This window comes from Lontra canadensis, unplaced genomic scaffold, assembly GCF_010015895.1.
Source record: "Lontra canadensis isolate GAN:19392208 unplaced genomic scaffold, GSC_riverotter_1.0 scaffold35, whole genome shotgun sequence".
In the NCBI taxonomy this organism is placed as follows: Eukaryota; Metazoa; Chordata; class Mammalia; order Carnivora; family Mustelidae; genus Lontra; species Lontra canadensis.
This window is the reverse complement of record NW_022631029.1, coordinates 2931019-2956517: the sequence shown is the minus strand read 5'-3', so window position 1 is coordinate 2956517 and position 25499 is coordinate 2931019. Positions and strand designations below refer to the sequence as shown.

At 56.8% G+C, this 25499-nt stretch overlaps 1 protein-coding gene across 1 annotated transcript; it reads right to left on the bottom strand.

The window, feature by feature from the left end:
• Positions 1 to 1324: 1324 nt before the first annotated feature.
• On the bottom strand, positions 1325 to 24425 carry KCNN1 (potassium calcium-activated channel subfamily N member 1). The gene is given in 11 exon segments (XM_032867648.1): positions 1325 to 1938; positions 4416 to 4485; positions 4934 to 4942; positions 8757 to 8884; positions 9481 to 9591; positions 12337 to 12478; positions 15146 to 15564; positions 18325 to 18420; positions 19132 to 19437; positions 19439 to 19621; positions 24214 to 24425. Coding segments are annotated over 11 exon segments (1878 nt in total). The 5' UTR covers positions 24373 to 24425; the 3' UTR covers positions 1325 to 1683.
• Positions 24426 to 25499: the final 1074 nt, after the last annotated feature.

Below are 25499 nucleotides of genomic sequence, written 5' to 3'. Positions count from 1 at the left end.
GCTATCTGGCGGTTTCATGTGTCCCCCATCCGGCACCTTTGGCCCCGGCACCGCCGCAGCCTCCCACTCTGGTCTCCGTGGCTGTTCTCCACACACACCAAGCTCAGGCCCGGCCTCTTGGCTTTTGCACTGACAGTTACCCCGTGAGGAACGCCCTTCCCCACATCGGCTCTCCCATCTCCCCATCCCCACCCCTATGCCCAAATGTCACTTCCTCAGAGTCCCTTAATCATACTCTGGTCTTGTTTCTCTATGGCTCTGGTCGCTGTGTTTGTGACCGCTATGTTTTTTGTTCCTCCTCCTGCATCAGACTAGGTGCTCCCCAAAGGTGGGCACTGTGCCCTGTTCTCCTCACCAGATCTTACAGATGGGGAAAGCGAGGCCCTCACAGGGGGCAGCCTCTGCCCAGAAGCACCCAGCAGTGGCAATCAGGACTCCCCACGCAGGTCTGGAGCCCACTGGCACCTCCCCACTCTTCTCGGTCTTGCGCCCAGGTTATCTCCTGAGGCTGGGTGGTTGATGGCTGTATATCAGAGGCCGCCAGGGCCTGAGGCTCTCAGACTAGCCTCCCCAGGAGCCAGGCTTCTCTCTCTCTGTTATGCCTGGAACCCTGCGGCTGCCAAGCACCTGGCATCCCTGCCTCACCCCAGCACACTGAGCCCGAGGCCTGGCGGGACCTTTCTGATTCTGCTAGTGTCTAGAACCTTCCCCTCCAGCCTGCTCTGAGGCCACTCTAATCCCTGAATCACACTATACTCTCCCCCCACGTCCCAGGTTCTTCACTTTGGCTGGAGTTTGAATCCTGCCCTGCCTCTCCCCCAACTCCTGCCCCTTTCTGGAGCCCCGGGCAGGTGGCTTCACTTCTCCAACCCCCAGTTTCCCCATCCTCCCCTGGTTAGGTTCTGGTGAAGTATGGCAATTTACACTATGTCCCCTGTATCGGGCAAATGTTCAACATACATCCAGCGAAGACTGAATGGTCCTCCTCACTCATGTCACCTTCCCCATTGGACCATGGTCCCACTGGAGCTTGGCGCACACCAGGTGTTCTGGCAAAATTGGCTGCTGGGATGGGGAGGAGGTCTCCCCGATCTGCTGCCTCCTGCCGGCCGGGGCCGTCACTGCCAGCGGGAACTGATGCTGATGTCCTCAGGAGGTGTACCCAGCTGAGCTCAGGCTTAGGAGGGCTACCGGGCTAGAACAGTGATGGGACTGGCTCGGCTGGATCCCCACATCGTTCTGGGCCCTGGAGTTGAGTGGCCACCTCCCATGCTGTGATGACCCATAGCCATGTGTCCCATAGCCATGCAAAACCAGGCAGCAGCTGGGTGGGTCCTGCTTTATTCAGAACTGGCAAGGACCCCTCTCCTGGTTGCTCCATGCCCACCGGGGGCCTGGGGAGAGTTGGGGGGCCAGGGGACCAAAAGGAAGCTCCTGGTTGCCCCCCGCCCCGGCTCCAATCAGGGAGGAAGCGGGCGGTGGCCCACCCCTGCCCTTGCCTGTGGTCCGGCCCTGTCTTCTGCCCAGACAGTCTGGGTGGGGAGAGCCCTGGTCCACTCAGCCCAACTCAGCTTCGGCTCCTTGAACTCCAAGAGGCGCCACTGTACAGGGCTTCCTGGATGGCGTGGAGGTGGCGGCCACACGATGGCCAAGATTGAGGGGTCTGGTGGTGGGCAGGGTTAGTCACCCGCAGTCTGAAGGGGCCACAGGTGGCCACTGGCATGGGGGGCTCCGGGCTGCCTGGTCCAGGGGTCCGGGGCCAGGCCGGGGCGGCAGGGGTGGCGGGGGCGGGCGTATGGCTTGGGCGATGAGGCCGGGCAGGGCCTGCAGGGAGGCGCCCAGCGCATCCAGGCGGCTCTCGAGGGCAGCCAGGCGGGCCTCAAGCTCCTCGTGCTGGGCGTGCAGCTCGGACATGAGGTCGTACAGGACATTCTGGGTCTGCCAGAGACAGAGCAGGAGAGAAAGGAGAAGCCAAGTGAGAGAGAGGGAGGGACAGACAGAGAGAGAGACAGGAGACCAGCGCCAGTAAGGTGGGAGCCCACTAAGAGGGACCCAAGTGGGAGATGACTGTGAGGGCACCCTGACCCCACAGGTCTCCTGCTGTACCCCCGTTGCTGTACCCCAGGGAATGGGAGAAGAGGCAAGAGGAGAGACAGGTCTTGAATGTGGGGGACCAGCAGGCCTGAGGAAGGTTGGAGGAAGTCCTGGGGTGGATGTGGCCAGAGCCGCCCTGAGGGGATGGACTGGCCACCAGGCACATGAAGCCCAAGAGTGGTCTTGGGGCTGCCTTCACGCAGGGGGAACCATGGCCTGCAGAACTGTGGGGTCGGTGGTGGTGGTGGTGGTGGCAGGTTCTGGACTGACACTACTCCAGGCTGGAGATGTGGTTGAGAGGGAGGAGGTTCAGTTGAGAACTGTCCCCCCTGCACTCCACAGTAGGCTGAGGAGGGGACAAGGGTCAGCCATGGGACGGGGGTATGGAGCGGGTTGGCAGCCATGACTTCCTGGACCAGACTCCAAGGCTCTGACCCAATCACAGACTGGGGGGCAGAGCAGCTACGACGATAACCATCGCAGCAGGCAATGGGATACCTCCAGCACCTCGACTGCTCCCCGCAACCCAGCAAGCAGGAGCCGGTTCTGCCACTGTCCAGGGCCCCCGGAAAGGAAGGGAAGGCTGGCGGCTCAGACAGACCTGGGTGCAGTGCCACTCTTGCCACCAGGTGGCGATACAACATCGTTCCTCCTCTCTTCCCTCCCCTCAGGGTTGACCAGACCCCCAGGCGAACAACGGCTGACCACCCCCTGGCCTGAGATGGGAGGAGAGATGCTGAGGTGGGGAAGGAGGCCCCCTCCTGACCTCGCTCCACGGGAGGGGACAGGATGAGGCAGCTACCAGCATCTTGCTGCTTTCCACCCCAGCCTCTCCCTCCCAGCCTCCGTGCCCAAGCCTCAGTGGTGACCCCACCATGTTTTGTTACTGGCCCACACACCCCAGCCCCAGGACGAACACACCCTTTGGGCCCTCTCATCCACAGTCCCCAGGGCCACAGGGTAACATCTAGAGGCGTCCAGCCTCTGATGATTTTTTTTTGGGCTTCTCTGAGGTTTCAATTCTCCAAAACTTAGAAGACACCTTGTACTTTGGTCGGATATACACAAATTAAATCAGCAGTCTTGGGTAGGAGCGCATTAAAGTTTTAATACTGGATGACATTTTAACCTTGTTAAATTTTAAACATTAGGAACCCATACCATCCTATCCAATTAAAGCCTTACTTCAAAGCAGGCTTTGTTAAATGTACTCTGAGAGGGGCGTACTGCCGTGATAGCAAGGTTTAAATAACTTTGAAAAATTCAAACTTCAATCATCTGTACTAATGGAAGAAAGAGCGATATGAATAATCCAAATGATAATAACTGGTACCCGAGTTATTCAAAGGCATTTCCTATGTATTTCTAGCTCTAATCTCATATGACATCAAACTAGTTTGGCGAGGGTTTCTGTCTGCTCTCAGGATTATGTTCTTTCTACTACCAACTGAGTGATTTCTTCAGGGATCCACAATATGGGCTTTTTTTCCCCCCTCTATAATGTTTCTTTCCAAATTAAATTTATGTAGGTTAATATTATACTGCATTTCTCTTGATAATGATGAAGAAAATGAGTCCAAAATGCTCTGGGTATAAGAAGGAGAATAGGACTTAACATCTTCCCAGAGATAATATTAAATGAACCTCAGCCTAATTAGCTGATTAAGGGGGAGGGAGCCAGTGAGCAGAGTTCACGGTTGAACCACTCGTGGAAGGTAGGCCACTGCTCAGAAGGGAGTTTAGGACAGTGGGGCGCGTATGCTAAGAGCTTGCCTGACAGAAGTTGGGTCAACCGTCCCATCTTCTGGAGGATGAATAAAAAGTGGGAAATGGAGTCGGGCTTGATAATAAAACCAGCAGAGAGATTCGTTTGTAACACAAACGGGTCTTAGAGAGCTCTGGCCACCAACTTTCATCTCCTGAGGGAGGCTGAATTGCTGCACACATGAGCTTTCTGCTGATTCTAGAATCTGAATTTATATCCATAGCGAAAGAATTTTGTTTTTCTCTTCAGTTTTGGAGGCTGTATGTAGATCTGCCTAAAACAAAAGGGCGCATCCCCAGTTTAGCCCACTAATGAGATACTCCGATGAAAGCTATTTTATGAGATACTCTTTTTTAAAAATTAAAAGAGCTGAAGAGTTGGGGCTGGTCCCTGCCTGCCTCGCTCGCACCCCTGGCCTGCGTCAGCTGTCTGTCCTCCAGGCGCCACCACAATTCCTCCCCTGGCAGGAGGTGGGTTCAGTTCTTTCTGGAACGCCTCCCTTTCCTCCCATGGGGGCCTGAGGAGCTGCCCCCCCTCCCGCCCCTGCCCTGCTCACCTTGGCCAGGTCCGCGAGAGTGTTGGCCTGGTCATTCAGCTTCCCCTGCTCAATCTTCACGCTCCGGAGCCTGGGGGACAGGTGGGTGGGTGGGGTTGTGGGCGGAGGCTGCAGGGGGCAGTGGGATCCTTCATGCACCCGCCCCACCTGGGGTCGCGTTGTGAGCCATGCAGGGGGGGGATGGGGTGGGAGTTAGCATTGGGCCCCATGCTGCTGGTTCCCTCCCAGCACACATCGGGTGGCAGGGCCTGGGGGATGGCTAAGCCACCTCCCACAGTGCCCCCCCTTTCTGGCCATGTCCCCTCGGGCTCAGTCAGGATGTCCTAGGGAACCTGGACCCTCCCCCCCACCTCCACCCCTGGCCTAGGTGAAGGCTGCATCGGGTCTGCAGGGTGGCTACAAGCCCGGGCTACCGCCTGAGGCCAAGGGGTGGTAGCACTCCACAAGCTGCCCTGGGCCTGTGCCCCTGCCCCGTGCCCACCATACACCACCACCCCCACCCCCAGGAGGAGACTTACTTCTGAGCTCTGGCAGGACCCGGCAGAGCAGAGAGAAATCACAAGGCAATTTTAATCTCCATGCCGCTGGGTTGGCTTGTGCCCAGCCCTGCCCACCTCCCCCCCCGCCCCCGCACAACCCCAGGACCAGGAGGGGGGCCCCGTGTGGCTGTGGGGGCCATGCCAGCCCCTTAGGGATGCATCTCTTCTCTGCCCCTCCCTCCAGCAGGGCCCCCCAGCAAATGCAGCTGCTTGCAGCCTGTGGTCCCGCTGTATCCTAGTCTGTGCCAGAAACCTGGCCCCACGGGGGCGCATTTAGTCCAGAGAACTCTGGCCGTGCTGTTTCCCAAGGCGGGTGACAAGACTCAGAGAGGCAAAGCCAGTGCCCACTGGCCCTCCAGCAGGATCTGAACCTGTATCTGCCAGTGGGCCACTGCGCCTTGGCCTCCCAAACAGCTGCCCACAGGAAAGGGGGTGGGGAGGTGGCCACACAGTATCCTGGACCCTCATCTCCATCCCTGGTGTAGTGAAACCAGCCCAGGGAAGCTGTTCCAGGTAAGGCTCCTCCTCACTGGTCCAAGCTCGAATCCCTGCATGCCCACATATAACAGATGCTTGGGGAGGCCCTCAGGGCCCACCTATGCTGGGTACCAGGATCCCTGATAGGACCCAGCCCTCGGTCTGGAGAAACGTGGTGGGTACAAACACCCCCAGCCCTGGAGGTCTGAGGCTGCCCCGAGTGGAAGTCAACGTCTGCCGAGCTCCGGGGTGCCTTTTCCAGGGAAGTCAGTCTTGATCTCTTTGCAACCTCCATGTTATGTGTTGAAACAGTGTCCCCCAGGCCAACCGAAAAAGATATACTAAAGTTCTACCCCCCCCAGCACCTCAGAATGTGACCTTATTTGGAAACAGCGTCTTTCTAGATCTAACCAAGTTAAAATGAGGTCTTGGGGTGGACCCCAAAGCAACATGACTGGTGTCCTTGTAAAGAGGGGGAAATTTGGACACAGTCATGCATAGAGGGAGGACGATGGGAAGACACAGGGGGAAGGCCATGTGAAGATGGGGGACTGGAGTGATATATCCAGAAGCCAAGGGCCCCCTGAGGCTATCAGAAGCTAGGAAAGAGGCCTGGGACAGATCTTCCCCTAGTGCCTTCAGAAGGAAACCAGCCTTGCCAACGCTTTGGTTTTGGACTTCTGGCCTCTAGAACCATGAGATTATAAATTCTGTTGTTTTGGGGCACCTGGGTGGCTTGGTTGGTTAAGTGCCTGCCTTTGGATCAGGTCATAATCCCAGGGTCCTGGGATCGAGTACCGCATCGGGCTCCTTGCTCAGCGGGTAGCCCACTTCTCCCTCTGCCTCTGCCTGCCGCTCTGCCTGCTTGTGCTCTCTTTCTCTGAAGAATAAATAAATAAAATCTTAAAAATTAAAAAGAAAAAAACCCTTAAATAGATGGATAGATAGATAAATCTATAAATAAGAGTGGAATAGTCCCACCCTAGAACAAAGGGACACAGGTAACTCATAGAGCAGGTGCCTTTTTCCCCAGACCTGGATCTCTTTAATTCCCATCCTCCCACTTTCCTCCAACAACCTTCTGGAACATTCCTTGGGACAAAGCCCAGGGCAGAGCCATGTCTGTGTCCCCATGCCTGGCACACCAGCTGGCATAGGAAATGCTGGTATGATAAGCAAATGAACATATCGAGGGCGATATCAATGCTAGCTCCCATGTTTAGAAAATACTGTATGGCAGGTAGGCATGGTTGAGTCCCCAGCTGTGTTTGATCTATATATTATCACTGGAGGAAAGACACATTAATTACCACTGCCTCCATTTTAGAGATAAGAGAATGAAGCTTGGAATAACACAGTCACTTGCTCAGGTCCCCACAGTTAGGTGGCAGATAGCAGACGGGGCCCCAGTGGTTGGTGAATACCTATAGGAGGGTCAACAAGGAGGGGTCTCTGTCCTCAAGGGCCTTGGGGTCTTGTGAGGAGGTCAGACTGAGACCTGGACACAGTGAGGTTGAGTAAATGTGGGACCAGCTCCTCTCCCCACTTTTTAGATGATGGTGGGAGCAGACACAGGGGTGGGGGGGGCGTGGCCACCATGTCCCCAGGGACTATGCCAGGCATTCCTGCCTATCATCCCATTTAGACCTCCCTGCAGTCTTGTGAAGTAGATACTGTTATCATTCAAAACCAATCCAGTTATAACAGTAAACACAACAAATGTAAATGGACTAAACTCTGCAGCTAAAAGACAGTTAAAAGCCCCAGGAAACTTTGGGGGCAATGGACCTGCTTTTTATCTTGACTGTGGCAATTATTTCATGGGTATATACACTGATCAAACTTTTTTTTTTTAAAGATTTAATTATTTGTCAGAGAGAGAGGGAGCGAGAGCACACACAAGCAGAGGGAGCAGCAGGCAAAGGGAGAAAAGGAGGCTCCCCGTTGACCAAGGAGCCCAGTGAGGGACTTGATCCCAGGACCAACTCTGGGATTGTGACCTGAGCCAAAGGCAGACGCTTAACCAACTGAACTACTCAGGCACCCTATATACATCCTATATGTGGCTACTAAGCACTTGAAATGTGGCTGGTCAGAATAAAAATGGACTATAAATGTACAATACACAATAGACTTCAAAGATTTAGTGTCAAAAGCTTTCTAAAATAGCTCATTAATGAGTTTAACATTAATCATATTAAAATAATGTTGCATATATTAAATGAATATATTAGAATTTATGTCACTTGTTTTCTTTTACTTTTTTTTAATGTGGCTACTAGGAAACTTAAAATTACACAGTGGTTTACATGATAGTTCTAGCAGACAGTGATTGGCATATTAGAGCCTGGCCCAGGCCAAATCTGGCCAGCTGCCTGTTTGGGAAAAATAAAGTTTTATTAGATCATGGCCCACCCATTCCTCTTTACTGCAATCCTGCTACAACAGAGAGTAGAGTAGTTGTGACAGACTGTCTGGTCCACAGAGCCCCAAATATTTACTCTCTGGCCCTACAGGTAACGTTTGCCAACTCCAGCTGTACACTGGACTCACTGGAGGAACTTAAACTTAAGCCTAGGGTACCTCCCAGACTCCGCTGTAACTGGCGTTGGGTGCAGCCTGTAGGATTTTTAAAGCCCTGTGGGTGTGAGCAGCCAAGGATGAGAACTACTTGAATAAATAATTCTCAATACAAAGGGACAACAGAGAAAATCAAATAATTTCTAATTACCCTACATGAGCACATGGATCAGGACACAAAGTTAATTCTGAGCTTCCTGGCAGCCAGAGCAAAAAAAGGGAAATTGCTTAATATCTAAAAGGTAAAATAATTTTGGCTCTTCTGGAGAATAAATTTGCCATTTATGTTGGGTGGTTGACTGACTTTTCTTTTTTTAATATTTTATTTGAGAGAGAGAGAGAGAGAGAGAATGTGCACAATTGGGGGAAGGGCAGAGGGACAAGCAGACTCCCCACTGAACAGGGAGGCCGATGTGGAGCTTGACCCCAGGACCCTGAGATCATGACCTGAGCTGAAGGTAGATGCTTGATCAACTGAGCCAGCCAGGCGCCCCTGGGTTGCCTGACTTATCAAAGGTGATCACCCTAGACAAGTGGTGGGCCCATCACTGCCTCCTTCTGACCATCCACCATCCCACCCAGCACAAAGGCTTCAAACCCCAGCCAACTGACCACCCGGAATGGGAGGGGCCATGACAAGGCCACGCTAGCTGTCTGGCCTGGCCCGTAGCCTCCTCCCAAGGACCACAGCTGCCTCTGCACCAGGTGGACACAGAAACGTGAGCGGGAAAGGTGCTGGACTTACTGATGGATGGCTTGGAGGAACTTACGCTGGTGTTTCCGAACCCGGGCTTGGTCTGGCTTCTTCACCAGCCTGGTGTGTTTGTAGATGAGCCACGTCTCCCTGAGAACGTTAGCAGCGGCATTTTTTACCTGGGGCCAGAGAAAGAACAGTTCCTCAAGGTAGGCACAAAATTGTAGAAGGTTCTGGGAACTTCCAGAAGCTGCCAGAAACTCTTAGAAATTCCTGGAAATGCCCCTCTGGGGTCCTGGGCGTGTAAGGTGAGGCCATATTTACGCATCCACATCTGCGCTCTGTGGGGGGGGGGTGTGTGTGCACATTTATAACATTTGGCATGGGCCAGACCTGTTCTATACACCTTTCAAATGTTAAATCAGTGAATCTGCACATGCTGGCATCTCTCTCTTTATACATGGGGAAACTGAGGCACAGAGAGCTGACCTGCCAAAGTCTGACAGCTTATAGATGGTTTCTAGCTGCCCTGGCCCCAAAAGGCTTGCCTCTTGCTTCTGCTTCAGGGTGGGGCAAGGCCTGGGCACACAGGTGGACACCCACGGCCACTGCCATGTCTCCGTGCGTGGCTCATGAACATTTACACGGGCAGCAGAGCACGAGGCACTGCAGTGGCCTGTGCGCACGTGGACATGCCCGCTGTGTACAGAGGTAAGGTGGGGAGGGCCTGCCCTTGATAACTGGGAGAGGAAGTGGCTGCAATGGACGTCTTTACCCGCTTGGTGAGCTGAGTGTCCATCATGAAGTTGTGCACGTGTTTCTCTGCCTTGGTGAGCTCCAGTTTCCGGGCCACCACGGCCACCACGAGCGCTGTGCAGCCAGCCCCCTGCATGCGGAGGGTAGGGAACACATCAGTGTCCTGCCTCATGTAGGTCCTAGGCCACACCCTCCCTCCTCCAGAAAGCCTGCCCTGATTCCTACCTCACCTTTCCCCTCCAAGCCCACAGTGTGGGCAGATCCCACCTGTTGAGGTCCCTGATTCCAAGTCCCACCGGCTTAATATCAGTTGAATGTCTTATTTGATTTCCAAAGGCCCTGGGAGGTAAGACCACTCTTATCCCCACGGGGCAGAGGGGGAAACTGAGGCTTAGAGATAAGAAAGGGAGACGGAAAGGGAGGATCTGCAGGTGAATTCAGCACTGGTGACCATGGAGGAGGGAGGATTTGGAAGCATTTCCATCAAGGCTTTGGGGTCTGGGTGCTGGGGACAGAGACCCAGAGGATAGGACTTTCTACACTCATGGGAGGGGTCAGCTGGCAGGGTGCGAAGGCAGTGTGAGGAAAGTGGGGGGCATCTGCAGGTAGGAAGAAGCAAAGTGGGGGTCCCCGGAGATGGGGAACGGGAGGGGAGGATGCCTCCCCAGTGGCAGACTCCCTGCTTGATGCAACCACATTCCCCAGGATGCCCTAAATGGCAGCCAGACTCGTGGCTAGTGGAAGAGGTCAGAGCGGTCCCAAGAGAAAGGAGAGGGCTGACAGGGGGAGGGAGGCTGCACGAAGTTAACATGGGAGGGAGGAGAAGGGTCTGCCACCCAGGAGTGGGAGCTGCAGAGCCTAGGACACCCAGGAGGGGTCATCAGCTCCAGAAGTGCCCAAGGCAGGTGGCAGGAGCAGGCAAGGGCTGGTGGTCCCCATCTGCACTAAAGAGAAGTTCCTGGTGCCTTACCTGCCAGCTGCTTCCTCCTGAGGCTGCTGCCTCTAAGAAGGAAGGAAGGAGAGTCTGAGCTCAGCCCTTGGGACTTGGGGGGCGGTGGGGGGCCTAAGAGGTCTGGGCTGTAGTTCAGTTTTTCTTCTGGATGGAAGGAAACACCTATGGGGAGGGGGAGGACAAGGGCCAGGAACACCACTGCACGGTCCTGGGCAGGTCCGGATGGCCATATGCCCAGCCTGGGCGGGATGGGCACAAGGTCACCCTGTGAGAAAACCCTGCCATGGGTTCCTGGAGTCCCATCTTGGAAAAAGCCCTGCCCACGGGGGCAAAGAAACGTGCTGGAAACCTCCATTGGGGTCCTGGGAGTGAGCCCCGTGTTGGGCTCCACACGCAACCCTTTCCCTCTGCTCTCCTCTCTGCTTGTGCTCTCCCTCTCCCTCAAAGAAAGAAAGCTTGGGACTGACCCCAGCACGATTGTTTGTGTGTGTGCCAGGCGCAAGGGCAGGGAGCAAGCTTCGGGCCACACACGGAACTCATGTTCTGGCAGGAGCCAGGTCCCAGAGAATGGAACTCAGCTTTTCCGTTTTGTCTTGGGCTTTTGGGTTTGACCTCACATTACCTGACTACTTATCTTTGTTCATTTGCAAAGTTCATTTGCTTGTCATGGGGGGTTGGACTGCGGCCGGGCTTTAGTCTTTTCCCCTCCCTGCTCTTGTAAAATAACATAAGCAAATTGCATGAAGCCATTTCACAAGAGAGGGGCCATATCAGCTTGGCCAGAAGGGAGGCTCCTGTGGGGGGGGCAGGAAGAGGATATGGACCCCCAGCTTTTGCCCAAACAGCTTAGAGGGGATGAGGGGTGAAGAGAGGACAGAGCCACGGGCCTCGGGAGACAGGGATAACTGGGCACAGTCTACAAGCCATGAAATGGGACAGGCAGAGGCATTGCAAGACAGCCCCCCCCCCCACCCCGTCTGCAGGAGGAAGGACACTGTTGTGGGGATGGCGTCTTGTTTTCGCAAAAACAAATGCATCTCTGCGTGCAGAGATAAGGAAGGAGAGACTCCAAGGACTGGCCTGTGATGGAAGCTGGGGGTGGGACCAGATTAGCGTCTCTGGCCTGCTGGTGTTCACTGGTTGTCACCAATGAACATGTTATTGACTGCAGGGAGAGGAGTAGAAGACTATGCATCCAACAAGTCATAATTCAAAACATGGAAAAGCATTTGTGAAGGAGGTAGAAGTTTGGAGAAAAAGGTTCCAGAAGGAAGAGATGAGCAGGAAGACTGATGATGGAGTCAGGGAAAGAAGGTGCCGGATGTCAAAGGCTGCCCACACCCATGGATGGCCTTGAGAAGTCTTTGGGAGAGATGGGGAACTGCCAGGGTGCACTGGGTCACAGGAGACAAACTTCACACCACTGGGGTTCAGTGGGGTGCTTGGGATACCCGAATAGTCAGGCAAGGATAGGGAATTGGAGGGTGTTGACTGGATGTCCACACTATTCATGTTTCTAGGCATTTCATGTAAAGGAACAGACTTGAAGCTTATAGTGAGCAGAGGTAGGCACTGGTTACAACTGGGGAAACTGAGGCATGGAAGCATCAAGCTCCTAGCCCCGGACCCAAGGGCCGTGATTTAAGCAGGCTGCAGAGAATAAAGGGCAAAGAAAACTCTGTTCTCAGTAGACCACAGCATCTAGCGCTGTGTGCACCACAGGAGCTACAGAGCCAGGGCTGGAAGGAGCCAAGAAGAGATGCCCCCAGGAGGCCCAAGGGTGCAGATTCTGAGTGGTGGCAGAGGTAAGGAGGAAGAAGGTGAATGGGTTAGGATGACACAAGAAGGAACTCTGATGCATTATTGTTGGCAATGGGGTGATCTCCCCACCGGCAGGGGGCATGCAAGGGCCCTCACCCTTACCATGATGCCAGTGAGCAGGCACACGCCCTTCCCGCAGTAGGTGTGGGGCACCATGTCACCATAGCCGATGGAGAGGAAGGTGATGGAGATGAGCCACATGGCCCCCAGAAAGTTGCTGGTCACTTCCTGCTTGTCATGGTACCTGCGGGGAGCCAGGGAAGGCCCAGTCAGTCTACACTGGTGTCTCTGCCGTCATCATACCCCTGGGGCAGGCAGCACCAGAACACCAGGGCCCTGGGTCCTCCCAGCTGTGTGGGGACCTTGACTGCAAGAAGCTGATCGCTTTGAGGGCTCAAATAAAGGTGCCACTTCGAGCAGGGAGGGGGGTGTTTATCAGCCTCCTGAGGGTCCCATGGGGCAGAGGGCACCCACACTCTCCTCCCAGCCTCCCTTCCAACCCCCACCCCCAGAGCTACTGTCCAGGACGTGTGCCCTCCCCAACCCCAGTTATGGGGCAGAGTGGGCCAAGGGAGAGTACGTCCGCATGTGTCCACATGTGTCCACACTGTGCACACAATCCCCGTCCCAAAGACAGACACACAGACAGACGCAGACACAGGTGGCCATGGGCACCAGAAGCAGCAGGGAGTGGAGGCGAGGATTCAGGTCAGACACCGGGAAGAACTTCCCCAGCCAGCAAGGCCTCATGTTGGGAAGAGGACCATGGTTGGGGGGGCGGGCCCAAGGGACATGGTTTTGTCCCTGGTCAGAGCTAACGCTGTGAACCTGGTCCTGTGGGCTATAAACAAGTTCTACCTACGGTCAGCCTAGGCTGGGGGTCTGCGGGGTTGGTCAAGGGTTCTGCTCTAGCCCAGCCCCCAGCCTGCACAGCCCTTCCAGCTAGGACCCTTTCCAGGTGACCCACTCCTTCCCAGACTTCAGGCCCTGAGGGGGGTGTTCAAGGTCAGAGGTCAACTGAGGTGACACAGAGGGGGGTGGGCCCTCTTCTGTGGGCAAGGGTAGGACAGGGGAAGCTGGGGGCAGGGGCTGGAGCCAGGGGCTGGAGATGGGGAGGTGACAGAGGCCCCAAACGGGGATGGGAGGGATGGAGAACTTCCCAGCAGGACTGATGTTTGGGACTCCCTGCCCAACCCTGGGGACCTAATGCCACTCCAGGCCCCCCCTGCCTGGGCTGCCAGTCTTCTTGCTGGCTGAGGGGGACCTGGGGCTGAATCCCATCTTTCACTGAGGTACCTAAGCCCCCAGTTACCCTGGCCTCCACCTCTTGGTCAACCAGCACCCCACACCCAGGGGACAAGAGGAGAGGGAAGCCCTCCAGTAGTGGGCGGGGGAGCCCTGGGCCTGGCTGGAGCTGTGGTGGGGACCCGGGATGCCCCAGGACTACTTAGGACCAGGAAGTGGGGGGCATGCGGGAGGCAAGGGGTGGGGTGGGGGGTGGGAAAGAGCCACAGGGGCGGAGCGAGGCAGGGGAGGGGGCTTCGAGTAGCATCATAGGGCTCAGAATTTAGGATTGGCTGCCCACCCCCCGGTCCTGGCCCGTTCCCTGCCCCAACCCAGGGAGCCCTACAATGATCCAGACAGCACCTTGAGGGTACCTGAGGAGGGGTGCCCCTCTTACTCCCCAGACCACACTCCTGACAGCGTGGGGTATGGTTTGTGGGTACCGGCCTGGCAGTACATTGGGAGTCCAAGGAGACCTTGACAGGTCTTGAGGTGGTAGGCCCCATTGACAACAAGGCCAGGGCCCTCACGGACATGAACCCCACAACAGGCTGAGGCAGGGGCCATGGAGAAGGGCTTAAAGGGGGGGGAAGGCTGAGGTCCTGGGGGGCAGGTCCAGCCCAGGGATCTCATGGGAAGCCCAGTCCCAGCACCACATGCCATAGAACTCTCCAGGGCCTTCCCCAGCAAGGCATGAGGTAGAAGAGTCTCCTTCCCAGGCAAGGTGCCCCTGTGCCCTGAGAAGCCCAGGGGGAACCTCCCTTTCCTGAAGCACCCTGCGGGTCTCCAGAGCCAACCAGGAATCAGGCCTCAGGAATGTCCCTTTGCCCCAGAGCCCCCGTTTCTTCATCTGGAAACTGGGTTGATGGTCTATACCTTCCAGGCTTGTTCAGAACAAACCCTGGGCAGGGAGAGTTGCTAAAGGCTGGACCGGTTTTTATTTACCCCAGACCCACTCAACTCTTGGGGGGAGCTGTCCCAGTCCCCCAGGGTCAGCTGTCCAAACAAAACCCTTCCCAACCTTGGACACAGGACCTCCAGGATGCCCAGGGGACGCAGCCGGAGAGCAGCCTGCCTCCCGCTGTCCTTGGCCCTGCTCCAGACTTGCCTGCCCGGGCCCCACTGGGACTCTGGGCTGGTCACAGCCACCCCGCCTCACCTCCCTATGCCCTCCCCGTGCGGCAGCTAATCTTAAATTCCTGGCGGGCAGACGGCAGCAGCTCTGTGCACACAGCTCGGTCAAAGGTAGGACTCACATGTTTTCCCTACAGTCCGGTGGGGCGGGCAGAGGGGAGAAGGAGAGCAGGTTAAATTGGTGATGGTGGTTGGTGGGGGGGGGAACAGGCAGAAATGGGGCCATCTGGCTCCGGCTGCCTCCACCGCCCCGGGCAGGATGTCGGAGGTTGGCTGCTCGCTGTGGAGGAGCGGGGAGAAAGTGGATCCCAAGACCCCCCTCCCTCCCAGGGGGAGAGGGCAGGGGTCCCAGAGGCGTATGGGTTGGGGGACAGGTTGAAGTCCCGGGGGGTGAGGGGCCTGCGCTTGAGGGATGGTTTCTGGGGCCAGGAAGTGGGGGGGGTCGGGGGGGGCCCGGGGGGGGGGGGCGGGGGCGGGGGGGGGCGGGGCGTACCTCTCACAGACACGCACGGTCCAGGCAGCGATGATCCAGGAGGAGATGCTGAAGACAAGCAGCACGGTGCCCGGGCAGATGGTCATGAGAGTCTTCATGACGAAGCGTGTGTTGAAGGTGATCTTGTTGAGCGCGCCGATGCTGCGGCTGGAAGCGTCTGTGAATATCTTGCTGTGCAGCAGCATGACGCGGCCCAGCAGGTAGAGTCGCAGGAACATGGGCACGGACAGTAGCACGTCCACGTCGGCCTCGGCCGCCGACGGCGCGTACGTGAAGGCCAGCCGCGCCGTCCACGTGAAGCGGTAGTGGCCGGGCACCGGGTGGATGGCACACACGGCCAGCTCCAGGGAGATGAGGAAGACGCGCTCGCACGTCATGGCGATGCGCCAGTCGTCCGCCCCATTGTCCACCATGAACAGCTGCGGGAGGCGGGCGGGGCGGGCGGTGGTGGGGCTCGGCCTTCTGCCCATGCCCTTTCCAGACACCCCTCCGACCCCAGCCCCAGACCCCAGCCCGAGAAACACACACCCCCAGCCCCGCCCCCCGCTTGGCTTTTACAAGAAACTGCCCTTGGAGTGCGAAACTCCCTAGCTGGCGGGGTTAGCCACAATCCCAATTAAATGTGGGACAGGCGTTCCCGAAAAAGAAAACGCAGGGCTATGGATGACCCAGCAAGCGCACGTACTCCTAGGTACAGAGGCGAGAGAGAGGAAAACAGGCCTTGGAACAAATCCTGGTACGTGAGCAATTGTGCAAAGTGGAAACAGCCCCAGGGTCGTGTATGAATGAGTGCATTACCAAAATGGGGTCCTTTGGTGCAAAGGAATATGATTCAGGCATCCGGGGGTACCTGGGTGGCTCAGTTGGTTAAGGGTCTGACTCTTGTGATTTTGGTCCAGATCATGATCTCAGGGTGGTGAGATGGAGCCCTGCATCCAGCTCTGTGGGTCTGCTTGAGATTCTCTCTCTCTTCCTATTCCTCTGTCCCTCCCCCCACTCTCACTTTCAAATGAATAAATACTATATTTTTTTTAAAGGGGAGGGGTGCTAGGCTGGCTCAGGTCCTGTCCTGGGATCAAGCCCCATGGCAGGCTCCCTGCTCAGCAGGGAGTCTGCTTCTCCCTCTGACCCTCCCCTCTTACCTGTTCTCTCTCACATAAATGTATAAAATCTTAAAAAAAAAAAAAAAAAAAAAGGGTGTGTCAGGGAAGAGCTCTGATACTTGCTACAACGTGGAAGAACCTCGAAAACATGCTGAATCGAAGAAGTCCGCCACACGAGGTCACCCCCCACAGCCGAAGGGGCAACGAGGCCAACCCAGTGGGCTCAGAAGCTGGAGCGCTGAGCTCAGGAGGATCATTCTCGAACAAATCTGATGGAATGTAACCCTGCTAGCTCTTTGACTTGCTGAGCACCTGACACCTTTTCTTCTTTCACCTTTCTCTCTTTGGGAATGGGAAAGTCTACCCTATGCCTGCCCCAGCCCCATATTGGGGGAGACAATGACTTGTCTGGCTCTTGGCTGGAGAAGAAGCGTGCCTCAGTCGTACCCGTAACTGATACCTCGGTGAGGCTTGGGACCTGGAGTTGCTGCTGGGATGGAGTAAGACTCTGCAGGGTGTTGGGATGCGGTAAATGGACTCTGCTTGGGAGGGGGACAGGAACTGGAGGGATGGCCCTGCTGGTGGAGTGCTCTAGACTGACTGGAGTCCTCTCAAAATTCGTAAGTGAAAGCCCTAAGTCCCATTGTGACTGTATTTGGAGAGAGGGGCTTCAAAGACTGAAGGTTAAATGAGGTCATCTGGGAGGGGCCCTGATCCTACAGGACAGGTGTCCTCATAAGACAAGGGCCACCACCATGGATGCGCACACACGGAGAAAGCCATGAGTTCACAGGGAGAAGGCAAAGGATAGACATTCCTGTTCCTAAAGGGGGCTTTGTTGTGGCAGCCCGAGCACACTCACACAGTGCTTCTTTTTTTGTTTTTGTTTTAAAGATTTTGTTTATTTAAGAGCAAGAGAGAGAGCACGCATGCGCACACCCATGAGCAAGGGGAGGTCAGAGGGAGACGGAGGGGGAAAGATGCTCAAGCAGACTCAGCACTGAGCTGAGCACAGAGCCCAGCATGGGCTTGATCTCAAGACCCTGAGATCATGACCTGAGCCAAAACCAAGAGTCAGATGCTTAACCGACTGAGCCAGGACCCAAGGGCTTCATTTTCAAATGGTTGAATCTTACTCCATTGTATGCCCATAAGACATTTTATGTGTCCATCCACCAGTTTTGGGTTGTGTCCAGTGTTTGGTTACTGTGAATAGTGGTACACAGGTGTACAACTTCTGTGTGGATGTAGGTTTTCATGTCTCTTCGATGTCATGTAATCGCTGAGTCCATGGTACCTCCGTGTTTCACTGTATCGGAACTGACTGTCGTCCCCAGCTGCTGTGCCTTTAGAACTGCTTCCTTCCAACTCACGAATCACTGTCCTTTCCACTGGCCCTCGCCACATGCCAGACCCTGTGTGTCTCCAGTGATGTCTGTGGGTGGTGCAATCCAGGCAGGATTTTCCTCTACCTGTCTCCTGCCAAACCATGGCTGCTTGAGGTCAGAGGTCAGAGGCCAGAAGCCAGACTCAGGAGCCAGCTCTGATACCCTCTGGCATCCCCCGGCCCTTGTGCCAGCCCCAGGTGGCCTCTGCCTGCTGTGGGCACAGGTGCCCAATGTGCCCTGAGTGGGCTCTCTGGCCCACTGAGATTTCGATTAACTCCCGAAACAAGAGAACAGACTCTCTGACATCTAATAACCCTTCAAATGCAGGGTCTGATCAAATAGGAACAGAAGCCTGGTGTCACAAACACTGGTTTCCAAGGCTGCCAAACCTCCAGAAGACCCCAGGGCTGGGAAGGTGCTTGAGAGTGCCAGACCCCAGCTCACCTCCTCCTGCTCCCTCACTGTTCTCCCCCCACTCCCTGCCGTCAATAATCTATGAAAAGTAAAACAAGGCATTCCAAAGAAATCTGGAGTGATCTAAAGCGTGTGTCTTCACAGAGATCTTTTTTCTTTTTTCTAGAAAGAGGCTATTGGTCTTTTTATGTTTTAGGGGGTTGGGGTCCTGGGTGACTGGTTTGGTAGGGGCAGGGCACAGGGAGGGGAGCACCTGGGCCAGCGGGGCACTGACCTGGATCTCCCGGGCGTGGTACAGGACGACCAGGCCCAGCAGGATGACGGTAGAGAGGCTGATGAGGCATTTGAGTGCAAATGAGTACAGGGACTCCTGGGCAGAGAGAGAGGGAGAGAGAGCAGAGGGCAGGAGGACAAGGATGTTGGGGGGTGGGTGTCCCTCCTGACCCCCACCTGGGCTCTCTATTCAGGAGGCCATGCTTCTGTCCTTACTCCTTAGGCCTGAGTTGACAGCAAGGCTGGCCTATACTTTGGAGCTTATAAGGCCTGGCCTTCTAAAGTCCTCGAGTGTGGCCATCTATGAGGCCTGGCCTCATGTAGGCACAGGCTGTCACGGTCTCTAAGGCCTGGCCTCCTTCACCTTCTCTGTTTCATCATTTATAGGCTGGTATGCCGATCTCTCTCTGTCCTCACACAACCTTGGGGGGCACAAGGGGACACAGAGCCAGGCTCATAACCCAGCCCAACCACTCTCAGAAGGAGAAGCTCTTTCCGGGCTCTGGGGCCCAAGGCCTTCTCTGGGGCTCTCTTATCCTGGGCCCGGCCTGGGGGACAGCCCCCCCGCCCCCACCTGAAGCCAGAGTGTGGTCTCTTGGTGCAGGGCAGAAGGAATGGGCTGAAACCTAACTTCCCCTTGGGCAGCCTGCCCAGTATTCCCCGCCTCCGGGGCCCCTCCTCCCAGCACCCTCCACCTGCTTCTCCTGTGGCCAATGTGGTCCCTGACCGGTGCCCGGGGAGCGATGGGGGAGCCAGGCAGGCCCAGAAGGGGCTTCCCTGGGGTGCCAAGGGGAAGGGCTATGCCTACCTTGGTGTAGACCCCCCAGGAGAGCTCCGTCTCGGTCACCATCACAACAATGCCGAACATGCCGAAGATGAGGGCGTAGTCGCTGAGGCGCTTCCGCTTCTCAAAGAGGGCCCGCCGGTGGCCCAGGCGGTGGCCCACGTTCGGGGTCTTCCCTGAGTCCCTCCTCCTGCCTGCCTCATCCTCTTCATCGTCTTCCTCCTCTTCCTGGTCCTGGGGCTGCCCCCGGGGACTGCTGGGTGAGGGCCGGGCTGGCTCGCTCTTGGCCACCACCACCTGGAGGCTCGGGCCATGTGGGGGCTGGGGGGGGGTGGCCAGCCTCGGGCTCCAAAGGATCTCTGCCCTGGGCACCCAGCCCACTGCCCAACGGCCGCCCCCCACAGCCATTGTGGCTGTGGCTGTGGCTGTTCATGACTATGTGGGCGCCGGGGTTGGGCTCGCTGTAGGCCGCCCGGGGCCCAGCATGGCTCAGAGACTGGGTGCCCGCGCTGACCTGAGGGGGCATAAGGGACACAGTCATGGCAGGGCCTGGCCAACGGACCAGAGGGCCAGGGACCACTGCCACCACCCCAGAACATTTTGAGGCTCAGGAAGCCATGAACCCAGAGAGGCTGACATGTGGGATGGCCATCCCAAGTCAGCCTACAATCCTCCTCTGCTCAAGAAACCTCCCAAGGCTCCCCAGTGCTGTTGCATGAAAACCAAAATTCTCCCTGTGGCCAGAAAGTCCTCTGTGGTCTGGCTCCTACCCACCTCAACCTTCTCCCTCTCCCCAGAGTCATTCCCTTCCAGCCCCATAAGCATCCCCATCACCAGATCGTGACAAGCCTGGTCTTGCCTGGGGTCCTTGCATCTGCTGTGGCCTCTTACCAAAACTATGCCCATTGATTTTCTGTCTCCGGGTACCTAGAACAATGCCTAGCACACAGCAGACACTCAGTAAAGACTTCTGAGTGTCTGGAAATGGAATTCGCCAGCAGGTTTGCCTGGGAGGGCTGGAGGCCATGTAAGTGTGTGGTCGGGAGATGATTCCAATCCAAGCTTGACTCCTCCTGACCTTCAGGCTCTTGGACAAGTTAATGTCACCCTACTGAGCCTCCATTTCCTTCCCTAGAGCTATCCAAAAGCCTGAACACACCTCAGTGTGGGGGACATTAGGACAATGGCTGGGGCTACAGGGACACCCCTACCCAGCCAGCTCCCTCCTGCCTGGGCCGAAGGAGGTCTGTGATCTCCAAAGAGATTCCACGACCAGTGTGGCAACCGAGCATTCAGCTCTAAGGTCCCAGAATTGATTCTGTGGGGCCTTGTGAGATGTGCTCAGCCTGGCCTTGTGTGATCTCAGGTCAACCTCAGTTTCCCCACCAGGCTACCAAGGAGCAGACTCATTACCCTGATACCCTTGCATTCTGCCCTTGGATAGGGCAGAGTCCTCTAGCATCATGTTCAAGAGCAAGGACCTTGATGCCAGTGACACATACATGACGAGGCTGCCTGGAGTCTCACCTCCGGGGTTACCACTTGCTAGACCTTCCCCCACATCTCCCCCTCCCACAAGCTGGCATTTAGTGAACATCTACTATAGCCAGGCTCTATCTTTCCCCCAAATTTTCTCCTCCATCCTCACCATGCCCCCAAGAAGGGGGTCCTGGAATTTGGCCAGTTTTATAGCTAGGGAAACTGAGGCACCATGCTATAAAGGGACCATCTCCTTATAGGGTGGATTCTAGACCGGGCTGCCTTGTGAGATTCCCCTGACAAGTGCTGTCCTCTTTGAAAAGGCCAGGCTGGCATGCACTGCAGGTGCCTAGGTACCAGGCCCAGAAGAGAAGGCCATATGTACAGACAGGATGCCACCCCAGCCCAGAAGCCACACCCTCCGGGAGACAGACATGGAAACTGTCACACCAGGACAGGATGAGAAAAGCCATGCTACCAGGAAGGGCACGGGCCACCTTGACCAGGGCAGGACCACCTGTGCCCCTCGTCTGGCACCCCCAAGACAGCATCTGACCCACCCATGACACGTCCCCATATGCTGGTGACAGCACACAGTAGGAGCACAAGAAATGCTCCTTCCATGGCATGGCAGTGACCTCATGAGCATCAGAAAGTGTCCCTTCCCTCACTACTCCCAGCCATCCCATCACATCAACCAGGCCAGGGCCACCTGTGGCCTGATGCTTCCGCTGATGATGCCTGGCCTCACACGGGTCTGACGCCTCATGGTTTACACGGGCTGGTCTCCTGCAGGCCCAGCACTTCCCAGTTTGTAAGGCTGACCTTGGCCCTGATCTCTCGCTCCACCTTCACAAACACTCAGGTGCCACTCTCCTCCTGGGCCAGGGCCCCTGCTTGCTACCCAGAGGGCCATAAGCTGTTGGCAGGGAAGCGAGCTTGTCACCGGGACACACGAAGCAATCCCAGACCCTGCTCACACCTGGGGGATGAGGAAACCCCAGGCACCACTCCTACCATCTCTCCTGAGAGCGAAGAAGGTCCTCGCCCGGGGCTCAGGGGCATAGGCAGGAGGCAAGTGGCCTGGCAGACAGTGCCTGGAGGGGGTGGGGTGCTGCAAACGACCTTCCGAAACGCACTGATGAAGATGCAGTTTGGGGATGTGACTCAGCCGCCCGACGCACAGGCCAAATTCAGCCGTGTGTCCGCCATGCTCCTCCTTGCCTGGCAGCCTCGTCCTAAGGTGCCCTGGGCAGGGAGGGGTTGGGGGGATGGGTACAGGTGGCCTCTGGGAGGAAGAGAGGCAGCAGAGGGGTGGAGCTTCCAGGGCCCACGATGTGAATGTATACCTAGCGCTGATTGTGGCCTTTATTGAGCTCTTTATGAGGATTACCACGTTTAATCCCCATTGCCACTCAGTGAGGCAGGTGGCCATCCTGGTCCCATTTCACAGATGGGAGACAAGGCTCAGAGATGTTTAGCACCTTGCCCAAGGTCACAAAGCCAGGAAGGGCAAGAACTAAGTTGGTACCATCTGGGGGCAGTGAGTGGCTAGATCTGCCAAGTTCCCTCTTGCCAAGCCACCATCTGAGAAGGGAGCCATCTCGGCCCTGCCCTTGACGGGCCACAGAGCTTGGGACACAGGCATTGTGGGTGTCTGACCATACCCGTGATCTCAGAGGACACGGAAGAACAGAGAGTCCTGCCTGACTCTCCATAGAAGTGGGCAGCTTCTGCGAGTCTGGGTGGGGACAAGAAACCCCCACTTGCTCAGGTCTGCCTTCCCCTCCTCTACTGCAACTGGGCCTAAAGCTGGGGTCCCAGGGCTCCTTAGAAATTTCCAAAGAGGGGTGTCTGGGTGACTCAGTTGTTAAGCATCTGCCTTCGGCTCAGGTCATGATCCCAGGGTCCTGGGAGCAAACCCTGCTTCGGGCTCACTGCTCGGCGGGATGCCTGCTTCTCCCTCTCCCACTCCCCTTGCTTGTGTTCCCTCTCCCGCTGTGTCTCTGTCAAATGAAAAAATAAAATCTTAAAAAGAAAGAAAGAAAGAAAGAAATTCCCAAAGAATCAGGAGCCTCTCTGAAACTCTGGCCAAGGTTGAATATCTATGGAAGGGTGTATTTTTCTGGGTGAAGGACATGGGTTTGCCAATGGGTTCTAAAACATTAGAAACACCCTACTGGGCTGCATCTGGTTTTGAGGGCCTCTAGAATCACCAAAACCACCTAACATGTCTGGGGCATGAGACCTCTGTTCACTGAAGGCTGGGATGAGCCAAGTCCCTGCTTCCACACCATCCCAAGAGATGCTGTGGGAACCTTGTGAGCCACAAAGGGCAGGGGGTACCCAGGAGGACTCAGGAGTGGGAGGAGGTAGGCAGGTGGCAGGGAACAGGAGAGCTAGCTCCTCCAAGGTCTCCCACCCAACAGAAATGCAAACTGGTCAGATCCCAAGGGTCCTCGAGTGAGCCCTTTCACAAATGATGAGCCCTTTCACAAATGCAGTGGCTGCCTGAGAGGGATCCTTGAGCGTCCTAGCTGGGATGAAGTCACTGCCCTCTCCTCAGGGGCCTTGGTGCCCCCCGCAGTGGGTCGGCGGCCAGGATGAAAGTGAGATCTCACTTGGGAAATGCTTAGCGTGTGGCCACGGATACATTTGTGGTGGTGAAGCTGCCCAGGGCCACACTCCATCCTTCAGAGCTGGACAAGAAGGTGCCCCCTGCCTGTCAGTCTCCAAGACAGAGCCCCTTGGGACAAAATGCCCATCCCACCACTTTTAGGAACTAGGGCCCACCCCACCACTTTTAGGAACCAGCACATGGCAGAACCTTCCAGGATGTGTGGGCAAGCTGTGGGGTGTGTGTCCCTGTGGGGACACACCTTGGGTAAGGTCCCCAAGACACCCCACCCAGCAGCACTCTTCTGGCCCTAGCACTGCAGGGTGGACAGGATCCACATGCCCTCCCAGCCCTGAGCTGCCCGGGAGTGGGTACAGTAAGGCACCGACTGCCCAGTTCCCTTGGGCGCCCCCCCACCCCCATCAACACCAGTCAGAAACCTGCCAGCAGTCAGCAGCGTGCAGTTAGCCTGCCCAGCCCTCCCTATGGCTGCCTCCAACAGCGCCCTCCACTCTGACCCATCAGCATCTCCAGTTTGGCCCCCAGCCTCCAGCACTCACATCTGCAGCCCTCCAGGACAGCCAAGGCAGTGCCCTGGGGAGTACCCCAACCTCTGTCCAGGGACAGCAGGGAGACCCGGCTCCCTGGCCCCTGTAGGGGCGACCCTGAGGGCAGTACCTCGGGGCCAGTGGTGAGGGTCTCCTCCCTCCCATTCCCAAGTCAGTCCCAGGTTACTGCCTTCACCCCAAGAGCTCTTCCCACCCTATCTATGGAGTTTGGAGACTCACTGCTCTACCCCCGCCAAAGTGAACCCAGTACCTTTCCCCTTCGGAGTGGGGGGTCCGTGAATCTGCACTCACTCAGACAGTGCACATACACATACACTCTCTGGGTCCCTTGGGTTCCAGACCCTAGGGAGACCCTCTGTCCTGGCCCCTGTCCCGACCCACGCGTCCCCCCTCCGGGACGCGCCTCGCTTCTAGAGCGCTCTGGTCCGTCCCACCCCGTACCTGCAGGGCTCGGCTCCCACGGGCAGAAGAGGCTGGAGGGGAGAGGGTCCCGCGCGGCCGCAGACCCTCGCGTGCGTGCCGGGGCCGCGGACGGGGCGGGCAGCAGACGGCGGACGCGGGGCCCGGAGGAGGCCGGGCCAGGGGCGGCGGCGGGTGCATCCCCCGCCGCCCTGTCCACGGGCCCGGCCGGGGGCGAGCGCCCGCCCGGGCCGGGAGAGGAGGGGGCGGTGCGACGCGGGCGGAGCCGCCGATTGGTCGAGCCCAGGTTGGTACCGCCCCCGGCGACCCCGCAAGCCCCGCCTACATTTAAAGATCCCACATTCCCGGGAGTCCCCTTCAGCCCCCAGCGCTCAGCGGGTCCTCAAACTCGCTCTCTGGCTGGACGCAATGGAGGGCACCTGACTTAGCGAAGCGACAACTCCGGCCCCCGACAGCTCTCGGTAACTCCTAGAGACCCCCCTTTCCAAAATCAAGTCCCCAAACTCCAGCCAACCCTCGACCCCTCAAATACACACATTCGCTGAGGGGAGAACTTCGCAAAGGGACTGGACACCTCCCTCCTGACGTGACCCTCTCAGACGTCCTGCTTGCTGTCTATTGCCAAGTGCAGGGTGCCTAGGACCCTAACGTGGGGGCTTCTAGGAGTTGAGGGGGTGCTTGTTAGGGCCATGGTTCAAGGCCATCTTCTTGGTACTTAGCCCCACCATTTCTAACCCTTACCACCAATACGAGGATGGCAGGCCAGCAGAAGCCTGCTTGTCCAAAACCATGCTCCTTTCTCCTGGCACCTAAGGTGTCCTTGGGCAACTCATTTATTCAACTTAATAATGGCTGAAAGGGGCTTTGGAGATGGGGCAGGGGGAGCTCTTTCCTCCTCCTCCCCCAAGCTGCCTAGGCCTTACCCTATCCCTGACTGGCTGGGGTGACTGAGTCCAGCTCTGACCCCCACCCCCCACCTCTCTCCCAGTCCCCCGAGCTTGGGACAGGGTCAGGAACATCTGAGTGCTCGTCACTACCTGTAGTCTGCTGATCTGTTTCCTCTGTGGTGTCCGGTTAAAATAGCAGGACTGAATGAGGATGAGCGGATGGCTACCTGGGCAGGGGATGGTCTCATGGGCCAGCGATGAGGCTGCGCAGGGCCAGGTGATGGCCCCGGGGTCGGCGGATGAGACTTCTGTTTCTCATCCCAGCCTGTTGGGGACACCCCAAAGAAGGCCTGGCTGTGGAAACCCGGGGACCACTCAAAGCCCTGCCATGTCCGCAGGGGTGCCAGGATGGGGGACCCT